Source organism: Nylanderia fulva, unplaced genomic scaffold (assembly GCF_048542155.1).
Source record: "Nylanderia fulva isolate GAGA-0341 unplaced genomic scaffold, ASM4854215v1 Scaffold3, whole genome shotgun sequence".
Lineage (NCBI taxonomy): Eukaryota > Metazoa > Arthropoda > Insecta > Hymenoptera > Formicidae > Nylanderia > Nylanderia fulva.
The window spans coordinates 5,656,927-5,683,367 of NW_028190368.1; the positions used below are offsets into that span (position 1 = coordinate 5,656,927).

At 40.4% G+C, this 26,441-nt stretch overlaps 1 protein-coding gene across 1 annotated transcript; it reads left to right on the forward strand.

Annotated features, from left to right (window-relative positions):
- Nucleotides 1-8: 8 nt before the first annotated feature.
- Nucleotides 9-24,666, forward strand: dnt (tyrosine-protein kinase Dnt). The gene is made up of 8 exons (XM_029306125.2): nucleotides 9-627; nucleotides 17,904-18,034; nucleotides 20,829-21,238; nucleotides 21,327-21,512; nucleotides 21,763-21,901; nucleotides 22,112-22,404; nucleotides 22,829-22,988; nucleotides 23,220-24,666. The coding sequence occupies exons 1-8, from the start codon at nucleotides 519-521 to the stop codon at nucleotides 23,466-23,468; spliced, it is 1,677 nt and encodes a 558-aa protein (XP_029161958.1). The 5' UTR covers nucleotides 9-518; the 3' UTR covers nucleotides 23,469-24,666.
- The last annotated feature ends 1,775 nt before the right edge of the window (nucleotides 24,667-26,441 follow it).

The following is a 26,441-nucleotide window of genomic DNA, read 5'->3' on the forward strand; positions in this document are numbered from 1 at the left end:
CCATGGCGATGGTAGCACACAACTGGTTGTGGCTTTCACGAGGCAAGGCACGCCGCGCGCGCTCTCTCCGCGAGAGCATTCCGCTCCGAACATTCCGTGTCGCTCCGAGATCTCCGTCGTACGCGCGTCGCTGGATACGCGCTTGAAAATCTCGCGCCGAGGTATATTGCGAGATATATCGAGCCACGGCGACGAGTTTCCTCGCTCGTGGGAGTGTCCCTCCGGTTGTGTTCGACGCGAGCTGTCAAAGAGAGGAGTCCGTGTTTCTTTTTTTTTCCCCTTTATTTTCCGGAGCGAAAAGAAGAGCGCGCTCTCGAGGCGCGGCGTGTCACGTGCACGCGTTTCTCGCCTGCACGTGACGTTCCCGCCAGCCCCTTCGCGCGGAGATTTACATTTCCAGCGCGAAATATGAAATAACCGCGCGTAAAATACTACGCGAGTGCTGGTGCGGATTCTGCGAGATTCTCGAGGCCGTAAATATACTCGGGTGAGAACGTCACGTGGCGGCCAACATCACGATGTTCCTCTGCCAGCGACTAGCGGTGCTGCTGCTCGTCGTTATCGCGCGACCAGCCGCGAGTTACTTCAATCTCTTTCTCACGAAGACGGAGGTCCACAAGCTGATGGGTAAGTTGTCTAATTATCTTAAGATTTTTAAGCTGACGATGGGAAGTCTCTGTACAACTGTTTCCGCTCGGCGATTGTCTTATTACGTCGCGTGTTATGCTTGATTTAACGAACGAGTGCTCCGATAAAGGAGTAATCAGAGTTTGCGATAGCTTTTGTTGTTTGCATACAGATTCATTTCAAACACAGATGGAATACGTAAAATAATATTATGTTTTGTTGATATTCAGCTTTCTGTTGACATTAATTATTTGATGATTTAATTCTGTTGTATAATAATTGCAATGTCAACATTATTTGCAATGTTGTTATAAATCCATACATACAGCAATTATAATTGACAAATATTAAAAAGAATAGAATTATTTTAGTTATATTATAAATGACAAATAAAAGTCAATATTTCTTGCATTCAGTTTCATTAGACTTTTAGACATATAGCTTCAAACTTATCTCTCTTTCTGTGCAAGATAACAATATCTAATGAAAGAGCGAAAAAAGACAGTCGTATCATTGTTTCACACTGCGCGATGAGACATTAATATAATCTAAAGAGTGTGCAATAAGAAAGAATTGATACAGTCAGTAAATATACGAAATTTTAAATACTTTTCTTAAAAGAAAATTTTATATTAATTAAAATTTAAAAGTTAATCGTAAAGATATATGTAAAAATTGGAAGGATGATCTTCATCAACTCAACATTGTCAAAGTTGTACGAAAATAAATTCTATTTGAAATAATAAAGCAATTCAGTTTAGCTAGAAAATAAAATTGAACGTTTTAAAATTCATATATGAATTTTAAATACACAAAACAGAGTTTACGTTTTAGATAATATCGTAATATTTGTCTATTGTGACAATTTATTGTTATTCAATCTTTCTTCTTGAATATTGATGATTTTGATTTGCAGATTCGATATTTTACGTTTTTCGAATATTATTCCTTATCAGTAGTATATATTTTCTACAAGTTACGTATATTTTGTATTTGTACAGTAGAAAACACAATTTAAATGTCAGAGAAATAATGAGGAAACTAATTTTAAAGGTCACGCATATAATGCGACTCTGTTTGAAAATAATACAGCGAGCAATAAAATGTGGGACAGTTATTAATAAAAAATATTCAATCTAGCGTACAAAAAGATATTATTTAACGAGCTGTATCAACATGAAAACGCAGAGAGAATTACATCTTATATCTTTAATCACATAATGACATTAATTTCTTTGGAGTTTCTTTACGTGTTAATCAGATCCGTTCGACGGGAGCAAAACGTCGCACTTCATTCGTCTCTCATCTCTTCGCTCCACAGTAATAACTTCAGGTGTACGTGAAACCGGTATAATTTCAAGTATAAATCCGGTTAGGGACGAACCGAGAACAGGAAAATTGACCGTCACGCATATCTTGCATATCGGATATTCCCTTTTGAGGCGATCGTTTTCCAATTTGTAGTTATTCCCGAAGTACACACAGCACGCGAAATTATCAGATAAGGCTGTTAACGGCGCATTATCGATAGTGATTTAATCCGAACGGGAGCGATGTTGTGTGACGAACGAGATTATAGCGCGACGAGTTAACGAGCGGACGAAATAAGGTCCCATTTATTAAATCTGCGCGCGCGTTACGTCCGGAAAATTAACCACCGAAAAATCTATATATGGACTAGTAGTAATATGTATTTATTTATAGTACGGTGCGCGGATCGTAATAATCGAGTAATGGACATTGAATAATCGCCGATGTCGACGAGTTCGAGTATTGCGCCGAGCTTTAAACTGTCCGATAAATAAATTGCTACCACTCACGCACCGATTTCATTAGCTACGCATCCCGTAATTGAAGCGTCGCGAATCGCGATGCATAATCATCGGGTATCAATAGCCGGGAGAGTGGAATATCGAAGCTATATGTTTATCTCGATGCTACAGGTTCGTCCTGAATTGTGATTTCAGAGAATCTTTAATTATATTTGTGATTGTGAATCGTTTTAAAACCAAACTACCCGAGGGATAAACTGGAATATCTGGAAAGAAATATCAAAAGTCGGATGTGTTAATCTTCTTTTCCATTCGTTACAATTTCACGCGAAATTGATTTTATTGAGCAACATGTTTTCGTATGATTGATATTTTTACGAATTGGATCACGGGTACGAAATGACAGAAAGTTTGTTTATTAGAAATAATAAAAATATATAAATATATATTATAAATATATATTATATATATTTCTTACACATGGCTATTACATTTTAAAAACAAATTATATTGGAATATATGCAAATTCGATCTGTAGGTATGATTAATGCAGAAATGCATTTTTACGTGGCCAAGAGAAGCAGCAAAATATCTGCGTGAGAAATGATGGCGTGCATTTAAGAAATTGCGAATAATAATAAAGTTTTATGTAATTCATCTTAAAGTATATATACACGCACGTTTAAAAACACAGAGATAAAGAGACCTTCGTGCTCCGTTCTTCGAGCTATAATCCTGCTTGGCTGCCATCCATCGAGCGCGATAAAACCGTACCTTCTTTTCTCGAACTGTCCGGCTGTTCCATTCTCACGCTTTCGATTTCCTCTTTATCGCCCTCTCACGTCGGGATTTCACTTGTGTGCCGCGTTAGTCAAAAATCGTCGCGCCGGAAACGAATGGATGCCACTCGATGGCGCGGACTTTCCAATATTTCCTCGATAACTTCCACGGTAGGACGGATAATTCGTTTCCGGACCGCTGAACCGCGAAAACCATCCGCCTCGTTGCCTTCTCTCGTCGTCGCCGGGGCACGAAGGGACAAACCTGGGATATAGAGTATATATATATATATATATATATAGGGTGACGCGCGACACCTGAACCCGTTCGAGGACTCTCGCTCTTTCCCTCGAGAAAAGTGCATTCGCGCGTGGGATTGCGCGTTTCATCGCACGCACGATTCTCGATTGAGCACGTTCTTTTGCACGTGTCGAATCGCACGCGGGAACGTGAATCGCGATTTTTCATTACGTTCATCCGAACGAAGCGCGACACGCGCTATGTCGATTCGTGCGACACACTCTTCGATCGTCGAGGAATACCGCCTGATTGAAGAAAATTGAGCCAAATTAAGATCCGCACGGATAATAGAGGCACGTGACTAATATATATATATATATATATATATATATATATATATATATATATTTTATATATAGATTTTTTCTTATCGCGGAATATTTTTATTATTGAATTTTATTGAAATATTGTGAAATCGCATCTCTTGAAAATGTTTTTTTTCACGTTGATACTGAGATATGACGACATATATATGTAAAGTAAAATTGCATAACAGTAATGTTGTATGCATGTAAAATGACTATACGGCGAGTTGTATCGTTTTCACTTTAATTTACTGCAGCACGAATAAGGCGTCGGAGGCACGATATTGAACGTTTAAATCACGTAAATAATACATTGTAATTAAAGATCAAAGATTTACGATTGCACACAAAATTGCATTTGTCATGTAGCAGAGTTGCAATTGCATTTGGCCATATCGTTAATTGTAGCTCTGTGTATCTGCCATAATAGCATCGTTGACCTTATTGCAACGTACCGGGAATTATGATGTAATAAAGTCTGCAGAATTAAATGATAGAATTAATGATACTAAATTAATGTCATCCGTGCTATTGTTGTTACAAACGTTATAAGCTTTACCAAAATAAATGCGTTGACTCAATATTAAACGATACTTGTTGGTCAACAACTAGATTTTAAGCGGATAACAGAAATTTAGTTTCTAATTAATTTCATATAGTTTTAATCATTATTTTCTCTAGACTTTTTAATTGTCCAGGCAATAAAACAGAGAAATTAACGAATTAAAAAAAACAAGAATTACGTGTTTTTTAATTAAAAATAAGTTGACTATAAAATAGACATAAAATTGAAAATAGCTTCCTTTGAAGTGGAATATATAATCGATGTCTCTGAATTCAAAGAATGTATAAACTATCGCGGATACGTGTGCGAACAGCGGTTTGTAACAGCGAGATGCGAATATAGAATCGACGGAGCAAATACGGCGCGACGTACCAATTTAACATAAATAGATATTAATAGACATTCCGGCCCGGGTGGAGTCGCATTCTTCGAAGTTCACGCGGTCTCGTCGAGTTCGAAAGCCGCGCGCGCGCGCGATGTTCAAAACTTGCATATCTATATATATATCCGTTCGAAAGCCAAAGCCAAAGCCGCAATACGATTCGAGAAACGCGGCAGACACACTCTCTTCAAGATATATATATATATATATATGTATACCTACGTGTGGTTCCAACTGACAACGTGATAAGTCATTGTACCGTTTTCAATCATGGCTCCATGTCGATGACGACGGGTCCCAGTCGGAGTCGAAGAGGGAGCCCCGTCCTTCGTTCCTTCTACGAAACACAGCAGTAAATTTCTACGTCTACATGACTGCGCGAAAGCCACCTCGACCTTTTCGCTCGCAGAGGAAACCACTCGCGGCTTGGCATTATAATATACGAGAGGCGTAATAAAATATTATAACGAGGTCCTTGTTAAACGTCGGCGGCGACGACGGTGGTATGGGGAGGTTGCAGGACCGGCTCTAGTTTGTTTAGACAACGAATAATCGACACAATCGATCCTCTTCCTTTTATACACGTGGCTTCTCTCTCTCGTTTCTTGCCTTGGTATACCTACTTTGCGCAAGTCTTTTTTCCTACCTTCTTCCTTTTATCGCTTTCTCGTTTAGGTCCTGATAGAAGGGGCCTGGCCCTCAGATGGCCCCTTCGATACACACCGATTTTGAAACACGGCCCTTCTGCCTCGCAGCCGGTGTAGGTCCGTGCTTTTCGAACCGTATGTAAGGAAGGTTTCCGATTTCCGTATTCGTTCTGTACGCGCAGGGTTTCCGTCTACAGTTCTTCCATTCGCGATCGGGAAATCGATCTCGATCGTGAACGATTCCTCCGATCGGTTATCTACCTGTTCGTAATCTGGCGACGACCATGGTGAAGGAACAATCTCGGTATGGTATTGAAATGTATGTATAAGCGGGGCCGATCGGTCGTCGTATAAATTCCCCGTCGTAATGGCGGCCGATAAATTGCGCCAAGAGAGCGGTAAGCAGGTGGTAAAGACACAGTCCTAAAATTTGGGACTTATCTGGAAGCCCCGTACTGGGGTCCCATACACACCACGACGTTCCCGCGTGTGCCACGTGAGATCGTGTGGCGTAAACTTGGATAAGATAAGACAGAATTCCACCGGTGCCAAATTACATTCTTCTTTCTCCGATTTCACGCCGTCCGAGACGTAAGGCGTAAGGTAAATTATGTTTAATCGCCGATCGATTCTCGCGATCGTGTTGCTGGTCGTGTTTGTCGTCGTGAGACGCCTCGGTAGGATAATCTTTCGTTTCCATTTACATCTATTCCTCGGTTTATTCTCTCTTTCTCGCTCTCTCTCTCTCGGCTTTCTCGTGTCATCATTTTAATACGTTCACCGTATCATTTTGTTGCGTCGTAATTTTGCCCTTCCGGATCGATTTTCTTTCCTGCTTGACAAGTCGCTTTACCGGCTATAAATTCGATTCGATATTTCCATTCCCGTTTCTCTCTCTCTCTCTCTTGTCATTATATCGTACAACGTTCAGACCTGCAATAGAACGTAATAGAATAGACACAAAATAGCGCAGGTAATTTTCCTATTCCCTTATACTCTTTTAAAGAATTGTATTTTTTAAAAGGAGTAGAATAAGATTTTTTTCACGCGCGCTGATTTTCTAAAAATTATTTTTTAATATTTTATTACGTTGTGTAAGTGGCAGAGACAATGTTCAAATAAAATTTATTATTCTTTCAAGAAACATTTATTCTTTAAAAGACCACAATATGATTTTTTTCTCTCACAACACGCGGTATTTTTGCTTTCTCTATTGTATAAGTATCAGAGACATTGTTTAAATAATAAATTTTGACATTTCTGTTTTACAGAATTGTTTTACACGAACGATTAAATTTACTCGTAATTTAACGCAGAGCGATATATTGTGCAAAATTAATAGAACGACAAATACGTTAAACTACGCCGATCTGAACGAGCGTCACCCGTCACAATGTCGTGTCAAAACACGAAAACAGCGTACCTACATTCGGACAAACCTGCGCCCGAGGCGTCCCTACGTTCGTGTGAGTCCGGCTTGGGTCCGACCTTAGCTAGTTAAGGCCTGACAGGCCCATCTTGATGTTACTCGTGGAGTGGGACCGCTTCAAAGGCCTCGGCCGGGGCCCCGTGAAAACGTTTATGCTTATACAATGGCGTAGCGATTGGTGTGGCTGAGAGTAGCGATGCGCGATAACGATATGCATATATGTTTTATTAATCGAGGGACGAAAATCGATGAACTCCCGCGACAAGAGGCCGATCGGTAGCGATAAATATTGTGACGCGTCGTCTGGACGTTGAGAAACGCGTGGGAGCGAAAACTCGCAGATTTATAATGATCGATGCGCGCTCAAAAAAAAAAAGAAAAAATGAAAGAAAAAAGCGCGTGACGCGCAACGATGCTGTACCGACGATGTATCTATCTATATGCGCGGATGACAGAGAATGATGGGGCTGGTAGACACAGGAAACGCGCGTATACGCGTGTGCGATTTCAGGGATGGACCGAGCCCGGACGGATGCTGCGCCCGTGTCCGCATCAATCTTCGGCTCCTCGTTAAGATCCGCGCCTTAAGTTTTCACTTGTGTGCGGGCTGGTTCGCTCGTTTGGCTCCGTCTAACGTATGTGTTTCAGGGCCGCGGCTTCGATCGTACTGATGCCGGGACATTTACATGCGATGCTGAGATAGAAGAAGCGGAACCCCCGTGGATTTCCTTTTCAAAAAGAAAAAGAAAGAGGGGGCAACCTTTATAGGACCTTCTCCTGTTTTATTTATTTTGGAACTAAGCAAGGAAATCCTCGAACGCATAATATCTAAACCCTCTGTTGAAGTTTGATACTTTTGGACAGCATATTTTAACATCGGTTGACGTTATCTTTCTCTACGAGAGACAATATTCGAGCCATGACAAGTCAAATTTCTTTAAGGCCAAATATAGCTCTCACCCTTTCTTTATCCCACAAAAAAAACAGAGGACGGATTTTCTTGAAAACCTTTAGAGAAGTTGTCCATTTTCGTTTCGCATGTTGTTGTTTCTCTCGAAAAGATTAAATAGATTCATTCTGAAGTATATATCTTTTACGTTTTTCAAGTAAATAATTTTGACAATTAAATTATTTTTTAAATAACAGTTTTAAAATATCACAAATGCGCGTTGCTCTGAATTTATATCGATATTTATTATTCACGTCAATGTCCAAATTATTTCTTTGCATTGCAATCCTTGTACGCTAAAGTGCAATCTGTAGTTGTCAAATTGGATAGCACCATCATTCGAATCATCGTATAATGGAATTGATCTCTCGCAGAGACCTCGTTTGTCCCGGGAGATTTCAAAGACGCTGTTGCGTGGAGCGAAACGAGTGCACCCCAGTTCTCTCTCAGAGCTCTTACAGAAGGAGCGATATCTCTTTTCTGTCAAGAATTATTACAGAGAGAATCAGAGAGAGAAAGCAAAAAGTCTCTCGGTAGGATGCATCTACGTGGGATATTTGCCGCGAAGCGACGCTTTGTTGATTTGATACCAACATTTCCTATTTCTCGAAATGTAGAACGCGCTCTCTGCAATTCTTTGATCTTACTTGGTTACGTTGCTCGGAGTTGAAAGCGCTCTAGAAATAATTAAAGTGGTCGATGCCATTCGAGGATAGTTTGAGCGATCGTCGCGAATATCATTGCGACGAAAAACTTTTGAAAATCTTATGTCACTCGTTTACAATACATATATGAACTAATGGGAAAAATTTGCAGATATTAAAGCATCGACATTAACGTTAAATTCAATTTATTTCGAAAATTAAAAGAGAATTTTCATTCAAATTTAAATTTCAAAAGACGTGTCACCTTTTACGCCAATTTTATTTTAAAATCATTAAGAGTCGCGAGGCTCCCTCTCTTCAAACTGTCCATTACTTGGTCCATTGCTTCTCACGAACCGCAATATCCATCAATTTTTCGCCGTTATCCTCGCGGGGAATCTTTTAATCCTCGTTCGCGCGCGAGCCTGGCCGCAACTTCGACCCTGAGCGAATCCTGAGTGACAGGATCTTAACGAGCATCTGCTCCTCCGAGATGAGTCGCCGTCTCTCTTCAGGTCTTCTATGGAAAATATCCAGCGCATTCGAAAGATATGTATTATCGATGGATAGGACAGACCTTTTCGAAGTTCAATATACATTAGAACGTGATTTCTTCTCATTTCGATAGATAGCACGTTCAAATCTTTGTGCATTCGTTCCGCTACTGAAACTACAATTCTATCGAGAGAAAATATTTTTCTAACGTCTATTTGACGTGAAGAATCATTGGAGACCCTTATTGAGAGTGACTCAACAAAAGTCACAGTGCGAACCTGCTTTCTTGGACCCACAGTTTCGTGGCTCCTTAAATCGTCCTTCATCTTTCATAAAAAGGGGTTATTTTTTCAAATTTTAGCTTTGTCCTGTAAGAACAAAAAACACTGAATTTCTTATTCTTTTGTATTGTACTTGACGTGTAGCGATATAAAATTCCAGTTGAAAATAATAATCTCGAGCTATATCTACTAACATATAGACACAATCGTCACGTACGACCTCGTCTATTCTTATCCGGATATTGTATCTTGACATTCGCTTTAATACATCCGTCCTGTTTCTATAAAAGAATCATGATTTAATGCGGACTGTCGGGCTCCGAAAATATATTTCGGTGCGTATTAACATATATCATTTTTTTTCTTCTTCAATCAAATAATCCCGTCCCATCGCAATTCTTTCGATGACTCGTCGTCATCCGCTACGCGTCTTAATAAAAATAGAACGTCGGACCAAGGTGCATTACCAAGGTTTTGCGATTCCGAGTGTCCTGTCGTGTTCCATGTCACTCTGACAGCAGATGGAATTCCGAGCGTGTCCCTCCAGTTATCGGCCCATCGGCGCCAGGAAGAGAAACACGTCGAGGGATCCCCTTAAAATTTCGATGCCTGCGGTCTGAAGATCTGCCATCTCTCGTTCGTGGTTCCTCGGACCCCACAGCGGGGGACGCCGTCCACTCTTTCTTACGTCCATCGTACGTGTTTTTTCCTCTCCCTCTTTCATCCTTTTTTATTCCTCCTCGACAGTCTTGTAGGAATCGTTCTCCGGCAAACTGCAGTGATAAATCGCGCGTGACAATCGCTCCTTGCTGCCACCGAAGAGTCCTTCGGGAAGATTGATTTCTTCGGAGGCGTCGCAAAGGGAGATATTCGCGAAACACGTGTATTCATAAGTCAGCTTTTTTTTTTTTGTATAAAAGTCGGAAATATTTGACGCGTCCTTTCTTAACGCGAAACGAAGGAAGTAGAGACTTTTTTTCTAAAAGACAATCTGTAATTTGCATCTAATTTTATACGTCACAATTCGAGAATAATATTTAACGTCAACCCGGTATAACGCAAAATAAATTGCCGCATTTTTATATAAAAAAGCATATATAAAAATATATCCCTATATGTTTACGCGTATAAAAATCAAATTAATGAAAAAAACTGTTACAACTTTTAGATTCTGCATTTATCGCAAATAAAAATATAGGAATTGTGTCGTCGAAAAAGTATTAATCATATAGCATATATAATAATCCTACATCAAAGACTTCTCTCTGAAAGGTTGAATGCCGTTAATGAAACCGTATTAACGGAAAAAGGATCTCGCACAATCGGAAAGCGACTCTTTATGCAATCAGGAAATAAATCGGAATAATCGCGCGACGTGACGCGGCCGACAGTTCGACAGATTAAATCCGTAGGAAGCCGTTCGCGACGGATTTAAAAGGATCAACGGGTCCGTTCCTTCGACTCTCGACATCGCGGTCTCTTAACGAGCACCTTCGATTGCGCGCGAACGTGCCAGAACGACAGGGACGGAAAGAGAGAGAGAAGGAGAAACTCGCTCGATTCTGCGTCACGATAAATCCAGTCGTCACGTAATCCTCTTCATGTCCGAGACCTGATTGCCAGCTAGTGCGACCATATGTCGTCCCCGGCGCTCCGCGGCGACGTCTCAATCAACCCACCCATCTGTCAACCCCTGTTTAGTCGCCTCGACGGCCGGTGTCCGATATATATATATATATATATATAACGACGTGCAATCGCATATCTCGTGCGAATGCGCGAGGGAGACCTCGGGAACGCCTCGGGAACAATATTATTTTAGCTCCCGATGTTGGACGAATCACGTCCTGAAGTTTGCTTTGCTTCCCGTTTCGCTACTATTCTCTCTCTTCCCCCTGTCTCCCTCTCGACAAATAAACCTAAACCACAGTCGTTATGTATGATGCATCGCTCCGGAGGATCCATCCGGGGTCTATTCCGCGCCGCGAACGCGCATTGTTCTCGCGGATACTCGCCACTTTTGAATATAACCGAAGCAAGAATGGACTTCTGATCATAATGGATGACTCGCGGTTTAATGATGAATAACGTATTTGTGAAACGCGCAAATAATATCGCCGCTGAAACGTGAACGAAATTTATTTCTCACGGCAAGAATCATTTTTGTTGTTGTGCAGGGAAAAATCATTTTTCATCGGAGAAATGCACACTTTTTTTTGTATCGACATGGAACATTCAATTCCCTTCGTGAAATTTAATCAAATATAGTTTTTGTGAAAAAATTGAGTTTTCGTCGACGAAATATTGCGCGTGCAACCTGCGTGGGGAACTCTGCATTTTTCCCTCCCAACTTTACTAAATCCGTCAATATTTTATGGCCGACGAACGGGATTTAACGATGTAAAGAGACACGGCTGCAAAACGATTTCTTCTTAATCCTTCCGGAGTCGTGGGTCCCAAAAAACGGCAGCCCGACCCCGAACGTGTCCTGTCTCTCCTCCCTTTTCATCTCGGAAGCAACCCGTCTTTGTTTCTCTCGTTAACGTTATTCCGGAGTGAATTATAACTGGTGTCGCGCGAAGTTACGCCTTCCTGGATTTAACCTATGGCCCCGAGGAAAGGAATCGAGGGAGTCACGTAAAACGGAGAGAGATGAAGGGAGGCTGAGAGACAGAGAGAAAGGACTCGGCGTTGACCGAGGTGGTATATAGGGAAGACAGCAGGAGAGAGTGTACAAACGACGCTCAGAACTTGTCCAAGACTTATGGGTTATTCAGGAGACCCCGCATAGCGGGGTGGGAAGGAGGGACAAAGAGAGGGAAGAAAGGCCGTTCGATATATGCTAAGCAGTCAGCCTCCTGCATTATATATAATGCACACGTGAGTAAGGGAGTCTCCGATATATAGGCACGATAGTGCGTGTGTGTACACAGATATACGCAGGCTATCTCAGAAGTCACGTATTTTCTGCGCAGAATAGATCGTGCGAGTTGAATGGAACGGAATATAGATGCAGCGATATCAGCGGACGTTTCATAATTAATAGCCGCTTTTAATTAAATACAGATAAAATCTATAATTTTGCAATTATTGAAACAATTCAGCCTACTTTTTCGGACCGATATATTTTTCTCGTTTACATCACTTTAAAGGGGTAAAGGATACCGAGGAATTCATATCTCAAATATGAGATTGTTTCTCAATGTCTTAGCGATGTCTAAGCAATAGTATATTGTGTATCAAGTGCGGAAACAATTGTCAACTTTCCGCACGTGATACACATACTATTTTGTATTACAAGTGCAGACAAAGTGGCTTTGTGCGCGTTTTCTGTGCGCGAGGTGGCCGATCGCACGCCGCGATCTTGCGGCGGCACGGTGCGGGAATAGTCGTGTTCAAAGTCATTGTCCACGGCTTCAGCCGTGGACAATGACTTTGAACGCGGCTCAGCCGTAGGCAATGGCTTTGAATGCGGCTTATTCATTCACCGCGTCGCTGCTAGATGGCGGCGTGGAAAATCGGCCGCTTTCTGCACAGAAAACACGCACACAAAGTGCCACTTTGCCTGCACGTGTAATACAAAATATATTTCGTGGCTCTATGAAACAATTAGATCGCAACGAAACTCTAATAAAAATTAGTCTCTCCTATAAGGGATCTTTAACGTCGAAGGTGGTTACTCGCGATGGGAAAAATTCGTTCGATTTATCTGCATGACAGACCCCGACAGGGCGTGGTTTCTGAGGTCACCCTGTATATGTAGACACCCACGTCGTTTGCTCACGATGGCGAAAGTGAAAAATATCCCGCGCGGCAGAGCGTTACACACGCGGCACCTTGCACGCGTATATATATATATATATATATATATATATATGTACATACGCACCTATACACTCGCGAGAGCGTTATTAGATCTCTCGGGGTAGCAGCGAGCCGGGATATCGGCGAGTATATGCCAGCTGGCGGTGAGATCTGGTCGTTAACCTCGCTCGCGCGGATCATTTTTGGAGCGCGTTAACGCCGGGGCCGGACTTTCCTCTCAGAAAACTTCGCTCGCGAATCGCGCGGGGCGGAATTTCTCGTAAATCACCGCACCGCCGCTCGTTCGTTTTATGCTGAATTCGCGTCTGCGGGAACACAGAGCGACGTCGAGACTCCGCAGGCGGATTCGGAATATCGAGATTTACTACCCCTTTCCGTCACTCGCGCGCGCGACAGATATGCAATTGCGAGGACCCACCCTCTATACTATGCGAGACGGAATCCACCGTCGTAAAACAGGCGCCTTCGCCATTGCGAAGTGACGTTTCTGAATCACCTAAGTATATATGTATATATATAAAATTGAAAAAAGAAAATGACATACAGCTTTTATTATTTATTATATTTATTTTTTTATTCAGGGGATAATTCTTGTCTCGAAAATATCTCACCTTTCTTCGTGAAATTTCGCTCTGTATGTCGTTTTATTTCTATCGCAGATTAATCCCCGCGCGATCTCGTGGCACTTGTTTACAGATCCATTTGAGAGATTGCATTCTCCTGTTAACCTGTCGTTCGTTCGCGCTATTGATGCGTAAGACGCAACGACATGGAACGGGATGAATCGAACGAAAATCGCGTATTGTGAGGAGGCGTCGCGTAAATCCAATATTTCCTGTCCCTTCGACCCGTGTGCGTCTCCACCCTTTCTATTTTCTCGCCCTTCGTCGCGTCACCGGTTTCAGGTCCCCCGGCTTTTAAGAACCTCGCCTCGCCACGGGAGGATCTCGTTATACGCGTACCGGATTTCATATTCGGAAGGTGTTGGGTTTCTGACCCAGAGAGCCCCCCGAGTCTCCCTTTCTGCTTGAAGGCGACTCTGCATGGTCTCGCTTCAAGGCCCGGGTCTTTTGCTCGAACCTGCGAAGCTGCACCCGTCAGCTCCGTTCAATACCGTATTTTGACAGCAGGACACCGCAAAATATTTTGCGGACGGTTTTCGCGCCTTTGCACGATCCGCATGCATCCGCTCGTTTCATTCATTCGGTGTGAGTTTTCATATTCGTCTAATAAGAACGATTGTTCTTTGTATTACTTGCTTTGGAGATTCAATTTAAAAATCACGAGTATAGGACATTTCTTCGGATGTTCTTGAATAGATTTTTATTAATATTTGCATTTATATTTGGCAACTGATATTTAAAATAATGCAAAAGGTGCAGAATTATACATAGAGAAAAAGCCTGAATTTTTTTTAGATCTTATTAAAAAATTTATAAAAAATTGCGCACATGACGTAAATATTTTCTTTACTTATTCTTCAATTTTTTATGGATTTATGTCGATTTTGCAAAAATTTTTACAAATTTTAATATCTGCTCTTTTAATTTCTTTTTATTTTTTAATTATTTAAAGCGATGATTGTAATCTCTAAACTACAATATTTAATTTTATTAAAAATGAAGATTATTCATTTTATGAGGATGAAAAGTCTTCTCAATCTTCTAAAATTTGTTTTAGAGAGATTGCGCACACGAGCTTTTATTTTAATAATACTTCACTGTTTTAAACACGTCTTTTCCTCACCCTCTGGTGTCTCATCTATTATTCGGCGACCTTTACTTTACTCGTCAACGTGGCTCAATGCTGTATTTTGACAGCGCAGAATACCGTGGCGTGTGAAATTTCTCCGGCTGCACTCATACCTCACCATTTTTCTTTATGCTTCTATTCGCCCCTTTAAACGAAAGTAAAAAGTACTTCTTTAGAATTATTGCGTCTCTAGACAGTAGTAGTTGAGAAAGCTGAAGACTGTACCGCAGTGAGAAATGGTTTGCTTCGAGCAGCATGAAATATTCAAGATATCGTATATTCTTGCGTGTGGAATCTTGCGAATTCTAGAATAATTTCTCCCTATTTTGTCGTTTGTCTTTTGCCCTCTCGTCCTCTATTCAGTTTAATTTTTAACGTTACGTTTTTTTGCGCGATAAAGTATTTCAAGAATTTCGAGATAGTTACAAAAGAGTTTTGCGTTTCGATAAAAATTCTTGAAAAATTTTCAAGGCACTTTTTTAATTAATGTATCTTACATACTTTAGCGGAATTTTATCTCATAAAAAACGAAACTTTATCTATCTTATTTTTATGACGTGTAATCTTTATATAATTTTTTGATTTTAATAATATCATTTATATATATTATATATAAATATTTACTGTTACACTTTCGGATTTTGCCAATGATCCAGAAGCTTTCCCTTCTCGTTATATCTGCAATTTTCTCTCGCGAAAGTGGCAATAATTCGCTATTCGGTTCAACGAATACGGTAATCGGTAGTTTGTGTAGGACGAGTAGGTGCGAGTTCTGCGAAAGAAGGTACCTTGGCAGAATCCCTAACGACAATTGTGTCTGGAAGCAGTTGCAAGGGTCGACGCCTTTACTGAAAGGGCTTTTTCTCTCTCTCTCTTTCGCTTTTAGGTCCTCTACTTCTCTTTTGTCGCCACGGCTCGCGCGCGGTAGGCATAGAGGACATCAAAGAACCTTTGGTACTCGTCGACCTGCTTCCATCCGCTCGCAAAATTCCCGCATAATCGCGCGGGAAGAGTGTCGAAGAGGCCGAGATGACACCCTTCTCGATTAGACAAGGTGCGAAATGCAAGCTGCGATAACGAGGTCATACGAAAGTCGGAGAGCGTCATCGACGTTCTACTAAGGGGATGGGATAAAGTTATCTTTGATGGCGGAAGGATTACGCTTTACCTTCCGACGCGCGGGAGTGAAGTGGACTCTGTGCTGGATTAACGATCGTGAAAGGCTCCCTCGAGTCGAGACGTAGAACATACGTATAAGCACGAGAATTGGATTATCATCTAGTATAGAGGAACATACCGAGGCGTGCGCAATTAATTATCTGTCTGCGCCGGATGTTTATCCTTCTGGGATTGAGTCGTATATTATTCGTAAAGCAGTGAATCTCTAAAGGTAGGAAATGTAACAATGTTGTTTGCCGGTTTACGTTCGCTATTCGCATTCGTATATATTCGCATTCAAAAGCATCGAGCGCATCTGCCGCTTCTCCCGTTCGCCTCTGTTGGCTTCTTTCACGCCACTTTAAAGATTTTAGGGAGAAATCGATTTTTGCCGCAGGTAGTTCGGTCTTTCAGAGAAATCGGGATAATTATTCTCGAAGGAAAATCCTTAGCGGCCAGTTCGTGCGTCCCTTTTTACGACGATTCCCTTTTGCCATGACACAGAGGGATTCTCGCATGGGACAGAAACGAGAAGAAGAACCCGGGGCCGTAGAAACCGACCGAGGTACGTACATACACCGAGGTCGTGAGTATACGATATCTGATGCAGAAAACCGGCGAAGGCCGAAGCGGGCGAACTGAAAGCAAAGACACGACTGCGGGTGGCGCATTGTCTTCCTCGGGTGACTTAAAAATCCGACTCGTGCCTCGTTAAGCATACGCTATCAGATACAGCCGCAAAGGATAGACTCCCTTCTCTTCGTCGAGGTAGTAACACGACGCGCGTCCTGGTCTCTCCCTTTCTTTACGGTGGGTTTCTTCTCCGATACTCCACCTTCTCGCCCACGTAATCTTGTAGCCCTCTCAACCTTCGCCTCGGTCGGGTCGTCCGGTAGCATAATGTGTGCTAAGTGTGAGCCCGATGGGACGGGCGAGAATTTAGCGAAGCGAATGCGCATCACGAGGCAATTTGTTGCCCCACTTGTGTCAAGTATTTCTTTGATGTCTATGCAGATGTTAATTATTCGTGTGTACGTTTGATGGTAATTAAGCGAAACGAGTTTTTCGTTCCCTCTGAGGGAAAATTGCGTTGATTAAAAAATGTCATTTATGTATTGCAAATATAAATGTATTTAATTATTAGCTTTTCCGATTAATAAGTGAAAATATAACAGTACAATATTTTACGAGAGAGGAATATGAACTTTTTATCTTGATATTCGCAGTGAGAAAAGGGTAAATTTATTGTAAATTACTGGAGCGAAAACGCAATCGACAATTCAATTCCAGATTCGTTTTTGTTCGTTCTTTTTTAGAATAAACAAAGAGAAAGATAATAAGAAAAGAGAGAGAAGAATTAAGCTTCTCTCATATTCCATTCCATCTTATGTAATTTATATTCACCTTTGGAAAATAATCTTTATGCAGATTCATTATGCTAATAAATTACTCTATGTCGTCTTTTTATTTCCTTACTTTCTGACAAGTTTTCAACTTTTTCATCTGCTATTCAAATTCTTCAAACCTTTAATATCTGCTACTGATAATGATGCTCGTTTTTAAAATACTCTGTTTTATATAATTTTCTCTTTGAATATTTATCAAGTTTTCGTGACATTTGATATATACATAAAGCTTTTAATGTGGGCATACATCATTCTCGTAGATTTGTGAGACAAACACACGCTATGTTAATCATACAATATGAGTGAAGCCGAATGAGTCACATCCATTCGTGTATTAAATATAGTTCATGTTACTGAAGCAGTGCGTTTGAGGCAAAAGACCCGCGGAAAAATAAATATTTCTCTTTTTTAAATAGGATGACTAACGCTATAAAAAATTTGCGAGTGAATTATATTAATTAAAAAAGCATATACATATACACGTATAAATTTATATGTATGTAAACGTATGAAAAATTGAAATAAATTGTTAAGTAATTTTTTTAAATGAAGTAATGCATAAAATTCCAAACCTTGTATGTTTCAGGCCTGTCAGATGCAGAATTATATTATGTCAAGGAAGGCGTTATAAATGAATATGCTGTGAAATTCATTGTTCCTGTATCGGCGCAGCTTCACAAACTTCACTTTACGTGGGAAAATCTCGCTGGTAGACCGGTAAGTTCTTGCAGAAAAATAATACGAACATTAATTTTCTATTCTCCTACATGCACAGAAACTTTTACGCAGACTAAATCGTAAAAAGATGCCAATAATAAAGATGTAATAAGAGTTCAAAAATATGGGAAGATAAAATATACCAAATTATTAAATATATACGTAGACATTTGAAAGCCGAAATTAATTTATATTTAATCACGGAATCTCTCATAAAAATGAAAATCTTTAAAGCAACGTTAATTATAAAATACTTAGAGTCGAAGACGTCCAATTTGACACTTTTGTTAAGACATATAACGCGAAAAGCGTTATATATCTTTGAAAACATGTAATAAAATGAGCATAGAATATAATGATGTGTCGAGAGAACAAGAATTACGTCTGTACATGATATTTACGCGCACAATATTCTCAGCAAATGCCTCCAGTGCACTTATTTGCGCTCCCTTAATTTTTCCGCCATTCCTCTCTTCGTGCTTTCTCGCCGGGATTAAAGTCACCCGCGTCTGAAAAACGCTGAAATTGCTCGTTAACGTAGGAATTCGCGTCACCACACGCGTAAGACACTTCGGCGACGAGCCTCGTCCGACAGAATCTCAGCGTTTCTTCAAGATTCAAGCGAGATTGCACCGCGTTGGAGAGATCTTTAGTCGATCTTTATATATTCGTGTTTCTCTCTCGTGTCTCTGCGAACACGCCGTACTTATCAGGATTATCGAGGCATATCGTTCCTTTCCGTTTCTCAGGTTCTCAGCACGTCGCAGTGGCGTAGACTTTTCGATAAATAAAGCATATTCTAGCTACGGGAAATATTTCAGATATAGGAAAGGATTGAGCAATATAAATTTCGTTTTCCTCTTTTATTAATTGGAGATATTCCCTTTCTCTTTTACCTTCTCGCGTCTTCTTATCATCTCTTCTTAATCTTACTCACGTATATATACGTTCATTAAAATTACCAAGAGCTGACCGATCGACTTCTGTCACTTTTTGTCCCGAATAAATAACCGGTAAGCGTCCTACCGCGCGAATTAATTTTATGTTACTCTTAATGTAACGACGCGAGTGACGCGGCCGCGCGATAGTTATGACGGTGAGATCGCGCGACTGCATATTCATGCGGGATATAAAATCGAAACCAGATTCCCTCTCTTTTTCTTTCTCTCCCTTCGTCCTTTCTCTGTCTTTTTCTTGCCCTCGTCCATGAGTCATCGGCGAAGCCTCGCAAACCGCTTCTGCTCGCCGTCGACATCCGTAGTACATTGACAAAGTGGCGGCGAAAAGTGGGCAGAATGCGGCGGGGTGTCCGATTGACTCGTCGACGATGCGCGGAAAAAAAAAGAGGACCGATCTCTCTCCAGGAGGAGCGGGACAAAGTGGTCCATCCACTTCTTCTTCCCCGGTTGTCTCCTCGACGCGTAGCCAAGGAAGAGAGAGAGAGAAAGGAAGGAGATGAGGAAGAGAAGAGAGACTGACGAGCGACGCAAAGACATCCGTCACCTCCTCGCGACAAAACCGAGTTGGCTTGAATGATACTTAAATCCAACGGGCTGTCCGTCAAATCCCCAAGATCGTGTGTCTCCCGATATAAAAGCGGCTCCGAACACGGACGATAGTACACGTCGAATTATCGGGAATCGGCTCGTGACGGCTTTACGATGTGTCATTCAATTTCATCGAATACGTTGCGCGGATATTTGTATAGCGCGAGTAGCAATTTTCCTTTTCCTCGCTCATCACGCGATGCGTTCAGAATGAAGCATATGGCGGATTCGAAAATTAACGAGAGAACGAGAGAACTATATTATAGTCGGAATGGGAAGAACTTCTATGCGTAAAGGCGTGTATACGGAAATTGACATCCTCTCTTTTTGCGAAGACAGATGAAAGTGGTCGTGAACGCACGTCCCTTGCAAGAACATTTTATTTTATTTTATTTTTTTTTCAAGGATGCCACATCCATCACGATATGTTTATCGTGCCATCTGTCAGAAGCAGTTTACGCAGTTCTTATATATAATTATATTCATCTTATAATTTTCTTTTTTCAAACGTACAATATGTTCCCCAGACTGCTGTCCTTATATCCTCGCATTTGTATTTTGTTGTAACGTATGATAAAGTGTCCCTGATTGTGGGATACTTGTCAGAGGAGAGAAATCTCATCTCTCGTCCGTCTACATTCTTAAGTGGAATCCGCTAGTCCATTTGGAGGAAACTGCCTGCTGGCCTGGCCGCATAGCCGCGATCTTCGCGACCGTAAAAGACCGCAGGAGAGCGGCAGATAGTGGCAACGACAAGCCGGGTTGACGAGGTACTCGCTTCGCGGCCAGCGCAACCGAGAGAACCGATCATCACTGCGAGCTAGTAATCAGCGCTGCGAGCTCGCGTTCGTCTAGCCCAGCTTCGTTCCACTGTGGCCTTTCCTTCCCCCATCGCCATTTTCTCTCCCCCAGTCTTGTTCTCTCGCGCACAGTCGGTCCTTCGGACTCACTTTGCTCTCGCTGAGCGCAAATTGTCTTCCGAGAATGGTATACGTTCGAGATTATATAGGAAAGGTTCAACGTTCTCTTGAGATTATGATGAGGTCGGTTGAACCCCTGTGTCTTCAACATTGTCTTTCATCTCGATTGCCTTATGATCGAGTAGTTTAGATCCCGCCTCGCGCATGTCTATACCTGTATTTCTCTTATCAAGCTTCTATTCTTGCGCGAACCTTTCTCTAAATCTTGAGTCGAACACCTCGATAATCAGCCATTAGTGTGACGCCAGGAATACTCGATGCTTTCAGCTGTCGTACATGATGTCCGTGGATATCAGCAATCCCTCGGCGCTAAGTAGCTCCCTGAACATCTCTCAAGTCGGCGAGATACCACTAGGTGGCCTGCAGACATGGGCCTTATCGTTGTACTGCGGACCCTACGACGCGGAGATCGACGTCTCTCTTCGAATAAACGTCTCGCTGTCGCGGAAGAACAACACCCATCTAGAATTTAGGCGAAAGAAGATCTGTCTGAAGGACAAGAGCTACATCGGCCGCGAGGAGGAGGTCCTGGTCGCTGTCTCCGGCTCCACCACCGGCGGTCAGGTCTTTTATGTGGCGATTAGTTGCGCGTGTGCACTCATCGCGAGTATTTTCGTCCTGGTGGTGATCTATTACGTGCGCAACAAGAAGGCCAGGAGACATCGAGATCCTCTTCAGTAAGGATATATCAGCTGTTCTTGGATCGGTTATTTTTTCTTATTTTAATTTTAATTTATATTTAAATTTGTTTTATGAATTTTCTAGGGAATCCAGGGGGCTCAGCTCAGCATGCAGTATAGAAAGAGGTGCCGGTGTGGGACCTGCGCAAACCTTTTTATCGCCGGAAACACCGCCACCTGCGTCCGCTGCCTCAGGATCGACCTACAGAAGACTCGATGATCGCCCTAGCAGAGAACTGCACGAAAGAATCCAGGAAATCACAGTACAAAGGTGATTATTGTATTTTAAATATTTTAATACAAATAATTGGTTTAAACATTTTTAAATAGTTTATAAATGGCAAATAATTTTTTTTAATTTAATTATATTGCAAGTTAAATATGTTTAAAATTAAATAATTATTTAAATTTATTATAAGTATTAGAAAAAGAAAAATCTTTTTGATCTTTTTGTAATATACTATGTAAATATATAGTAAAGTATAGAATAGATTAAAATAATTTGTCTCTTTCTATTGTAGGTGCAGGGTACGTCTCCTTAGTATCGAAATGGAAGGAACATTTGGACGCGTGTATAGAGGTAGTTATCACGAAGAGGGTGCATTATCCCCGAGAGACGTGCTTGTGAAAACTGCTGCTGAGCACGCATCTCAATCACAAGTAGGTTAACTTTAATCTCCCAATGAATCTTCATTATTTCTGAATAAATAATATAAATTCATACGATAAATATAGGATAAATAATTATTATAAAAATAAAATAATCGAATGTTTTGGTTTGGTCTTCTTAAATTGACGAAGCAGAATATATATCTTTTTTTCTTGAAATAATCAAGAAATGTTCAAATATAACTTTCTGTTTTTACAAAGGTGGCTCTTCTTCTACGAGAAGGTCTAGCCCTCTACGGGCTCAGTCATCCAGCATTGCTTCCGGTTCTCGGTGTCTCCATCGAAGACAGAAGCGCGCCTTTTCTGCTTTACCCGCACACGGGTTATAGAAACATGAAGAGATTCTTGCTAAGGTGCAAGTTAAGTAGCGAAGGACCTCCAAGAGCTCTCACCACGCAGGAAGTCGTTGAAATGGCACTCCAAGCCGCCAAAGGTGTACAATATCTTCATAGAAAGAGGCTCGTTCATAGAGACTTGGCTGCCAGGAATTGCGTGTACGTAAAAACAGTAAACCATTATACACATTGCTTTCCCGGCGAATACTGTAAAAATCTTTATTAAAATGGACATATTTTATATCCAGTAATTTAATGTTACATGCTCACTCTTTAAGTTTTTAAATGCTCTTAAAAAACTTTAGTATCGGCCATATCATTTTCAATATAACTTCGTATTTTATTGCAAACCTGTACGAAGCTGAAGTCTCGTTATGTCTCGTTACCGAATTAATTGCGCGTGTAGACTTAATATGATGATGTGTTATCGTAAGACTTTAATTAGTACGCTGCCAACTATTCCACTTCGAGAAAGTACTTAATTAACGATGCGGTAATGAAATTACTGTACGATTCATGCTTCTCCAACACATAGACACACAAAATTGTCGTCTTTAAGTTAATTAATTATTTTACCTTTCAGTGTTGACGATGACTTAAGAGTGCAGATTACGGATAACGCATTAGCTAGAGATCTGTTTCCGCAAGATTATCACTGCCTTGGTGATAACGAGAATCGTCCTATCAAGTGGTTGGCGATAGAAAGTTTACTCACAAAGACCTTCACTACAGCTTCTGACGTGGTAAGTCATATATTTAGATTAATGCGAAAATGATTAAAAAGAGAAATATTAAATATAAAATATTTCTTATTTTATCGACATATATTTTTCCCAACAATATGTCGCTTTTCATTTTATTACTAAATTTTTTTTAATTTTAAAAATTATTTACGACTTATAAATAGCTATATTTTTAATTGCATTCGTATAGTATATTTGCATTTTTAATTGCGTAATTGCATTCAATTTCAGTGGGCATTTGGGGTTTTATTATGGGAGCTAACGACGTTGGCGCAACAGCCTTATGTAGAAGTGGATCCTTTCGAAATGGCATCCTATCTCAGAGACGGTTACAGATTGGCACAGCCGATAAACTGTCCGGACGAGCTATTCGCGGTGATGGCATATTGCTGGGCCATGTCGGCAGAAGAGAGACCGACATTTAGTCAATTGATTATCTGTTTGCAAGATTTTCACACTCAATTAACGCGATATGTTTAATTGAGCGTGATTGTAAAAAAAATAGGACTGGACTTTTGTTAATAAGATGTCTCAAATTTCTGAACATATCGAACATTTTATCTCGGATTTAATAATCTCAAGACACCGATAAAGGAAAGCGCTTTTGTATATACTCTAGTATTTAAGTACTCGCACATAATTTTAACATTTTAATTTTCGCAATTATAGCAGTTGTATGTATGATAATCGAATCTAATGTAATATATCGCATTTTTCTCTTCAAAAATTATTTAATGTAAGTAGGTTGCTTAAAAAATAACTGTCGGTCAAAATCGAATTTAAAACAGAATAGAATTTTATTACTGTGCAATGATTTGCATAAAGCATCAAAAAAATTTTATTGAGACGTAATGTCAAAAATATCAAACATAAAATATGGAAAAATTTAAATTAAATTCGATTAATTTGAAAAAATTAATTGAAATGTATTTAAAATTTTTATTGTCGATATATATTGCAGAATCTTTGTAAAAATTTAATCTTTTTACACAGCCTTAAACTTTTTTAATACTCCGGCCTATAAATGTTGACGCTTTATCAAAAAGTTTTAAGGCTCTTTGTGAGAAAGATTGGTTTTATTTACAAAACACAGATATACCATAATTCTATGCTTAAGTCTCAGGAATATATTTTTAGCAGTGATGTGTACGTTTGCAAAATATTCTGTGTAACGCGAATGAGCACAGGAGAATCTAGAAATCGCGTGAATTATTCATATTGTAAAAATTAAGACTGAATTCTCACTTATCGCGCGTTGCGCCACGTGTCTGGGCGCTCGTTCGATGTGTGATTATATATCGCCCATGATTACCAAAACCGGTGAACGTACGTCATCGTGCACTGTCACAATCCCGTTTTCGGAAACTCGTACTGCCCGTAGCGAAACGAGAAACGGCTCTCGGCGAAAATTTGAGCCATGTGATACGGCGCTTTGCTTGCCCACGTGAGTATGTTTCAAATGTGTGCCAATATGTTTATTTTTTGATATTTTTGTACATAGCATGTATTTACGCAATGTGTCCGCATATACGCGTCGTCGGTGCACGCGCACGTGCGTCACGTCTAGATAAGAAAAAATCTCGTGTATATACAATTAAAGTGTAACGCAAGAAAACGTATAAATGTACAAATCGTCCGGACGTGTTACGAGCACAATAAATTTCTATCTATATCGTAAGCAGCGTTGTTGCTTTTGTGTGTTGGCATCCACCCTCTACTCTGACTTCACTGAAACAACCGTAAATGTCGTTTCTAGGACGAAGGGATTTCAAACCATTCTCCGGTTATTTCTGGCAATCCTGTATTTGTGGCGAAAGGAAGGGAGTAAACGGAAAGAGTTTCTGTTTTCTCGGAAACCGTTTGTCAAAGCCATATGTCACATCTTAAACGAGTCTTGTAATTCGTGTGACAGCAATGCAAATGTCGCTTAATTGAGAAAATTAACGGTGTCTCCGCGACATCCTGCTTAAAATATTGTAGAATATTTTATTTGTTATTTTTTAATATTCTTTTAAAATATCAAATTTGTATTAATTAAAAAATACAAAAAGATGGAGTGAATCGCATCATGAGTAAAAAGTTTTTGATTGACACATTCTATAAAAATGTATATATCAACATTTTTATTAATAATTTGACAATTGTCATCGTATTCTGGAATTATTGCGAGATCCGTAAAAATCAAAAATATTTTTTTTTTTTTCACAAAATATTGCCACGTAAATTTGATACTTTATGTACATTGCAATATTAATCTTTGATTATACTCGTACCATTTTTATCCGAGATTTATTTATATTTCCATTCGCTATAAATCCACGTATTTTATGAGGTATCTCTGCATAATATTCCTGTGTGTTCATAAATAATACATGTGTGTTTTATAAAACACAAAAGTATACGTTAGACTTGAATGTACTGCCAGCCGTAATCGCGAGGCACACATCGATGCGCTTTTAGATGGGGCTATATTAAGCCTTTCTCTCTCTTCTCGGTTTTCTTAAGCCATAAACCGTTTTATCTGGAATTTACGTTGTTTATTCGCGCTGCTACACGCCACGTTCGGCATCCAGGAATAATAACGCCTCGCGAAGCATGTTTCCGTGGGAGCAGGAACGACGGCCTTGCCAACGGAACATTAATTTGCAGCATATTTACACTGTCGTCCCCGGATGATTCCCCAATAATGCGAGTCCGATTAGGCACGCTACATTAGGCGCTCCGTTTTTCCACGCTCCATCAGTATAGTAAATGCGCGAGAGGGTGTCTGGGAAGCCGGAAGCTGATAGAATACATATACGCGCGCGCGTGAAGAAAGAGGGAGACACATATATTTATATAACTGAACGAGGGAATGATCCATCTGGGTTTAATCGCGCGAGAGAACGCGACGGAAGCTCGCTTAGATGCGATTTTACGACGCGTGAAACGTCCATCGATGACCACTCTTCTGCGGAAAAAAACTCAATAGATGGTTCGAGGAATTGGAATTAATTGCTGGTGAACATGGGCATCCGCAGATAGGGGCAATTGTCCCTACTTGCATTTACTCTTTTTTTTAATAAACACTGGAATTTATTTGCATATTAATATAAAAAATGAAAATAATAAAAAAATAAAAAAATTAAGAAAGAACAAAAAATAAAAATTTAATTATGTCTCCTCTTGGAAAAAATCCTGCCGAAGCTGGTAAATTAGGGAATTTTCTGCCGATATTCGTAGCGAGCCTTGACGAAAATTCCGCATGATTATGCGGCTATCCGATCTTATGAAAATAATCTTTACGTAACACGCGATATCCTGCGATCGTCTGACAATCCGTCGCTGCATAATTGCATCTTTGGCACGAACGACTTAAGTGCATTCGCAATGTTCAGCGGCACGAACGGTTAACGCCTTTAGGCGTGGGTGAATCATTATTCCACGAGGCGAAGGGTGACACCGTTAAAATCG

Coding starts and splice junctions, on each gene's coding strand:
- dnt (XM_029306125.2), top strand. CDS start 519: ATGTTCCTCTGCCAGCGACTAGCGGTGCTGCTGCTCGTCGTTATCGCG. Junction 18,035..20,828: donor AAAATCTCGCTGGTAGACCG/GTAAGTTCTTGC, acceptor CGATGCTTTCAG/CTGTCGTACATGATGTCCGT. Junction 21,513..21,762: donor CAGGAAATCACAGTACAAAG/GTGATTATTGTA, acceptor TTTCTATTGTAG/GTGCAGGGTACGTCTCCTTA.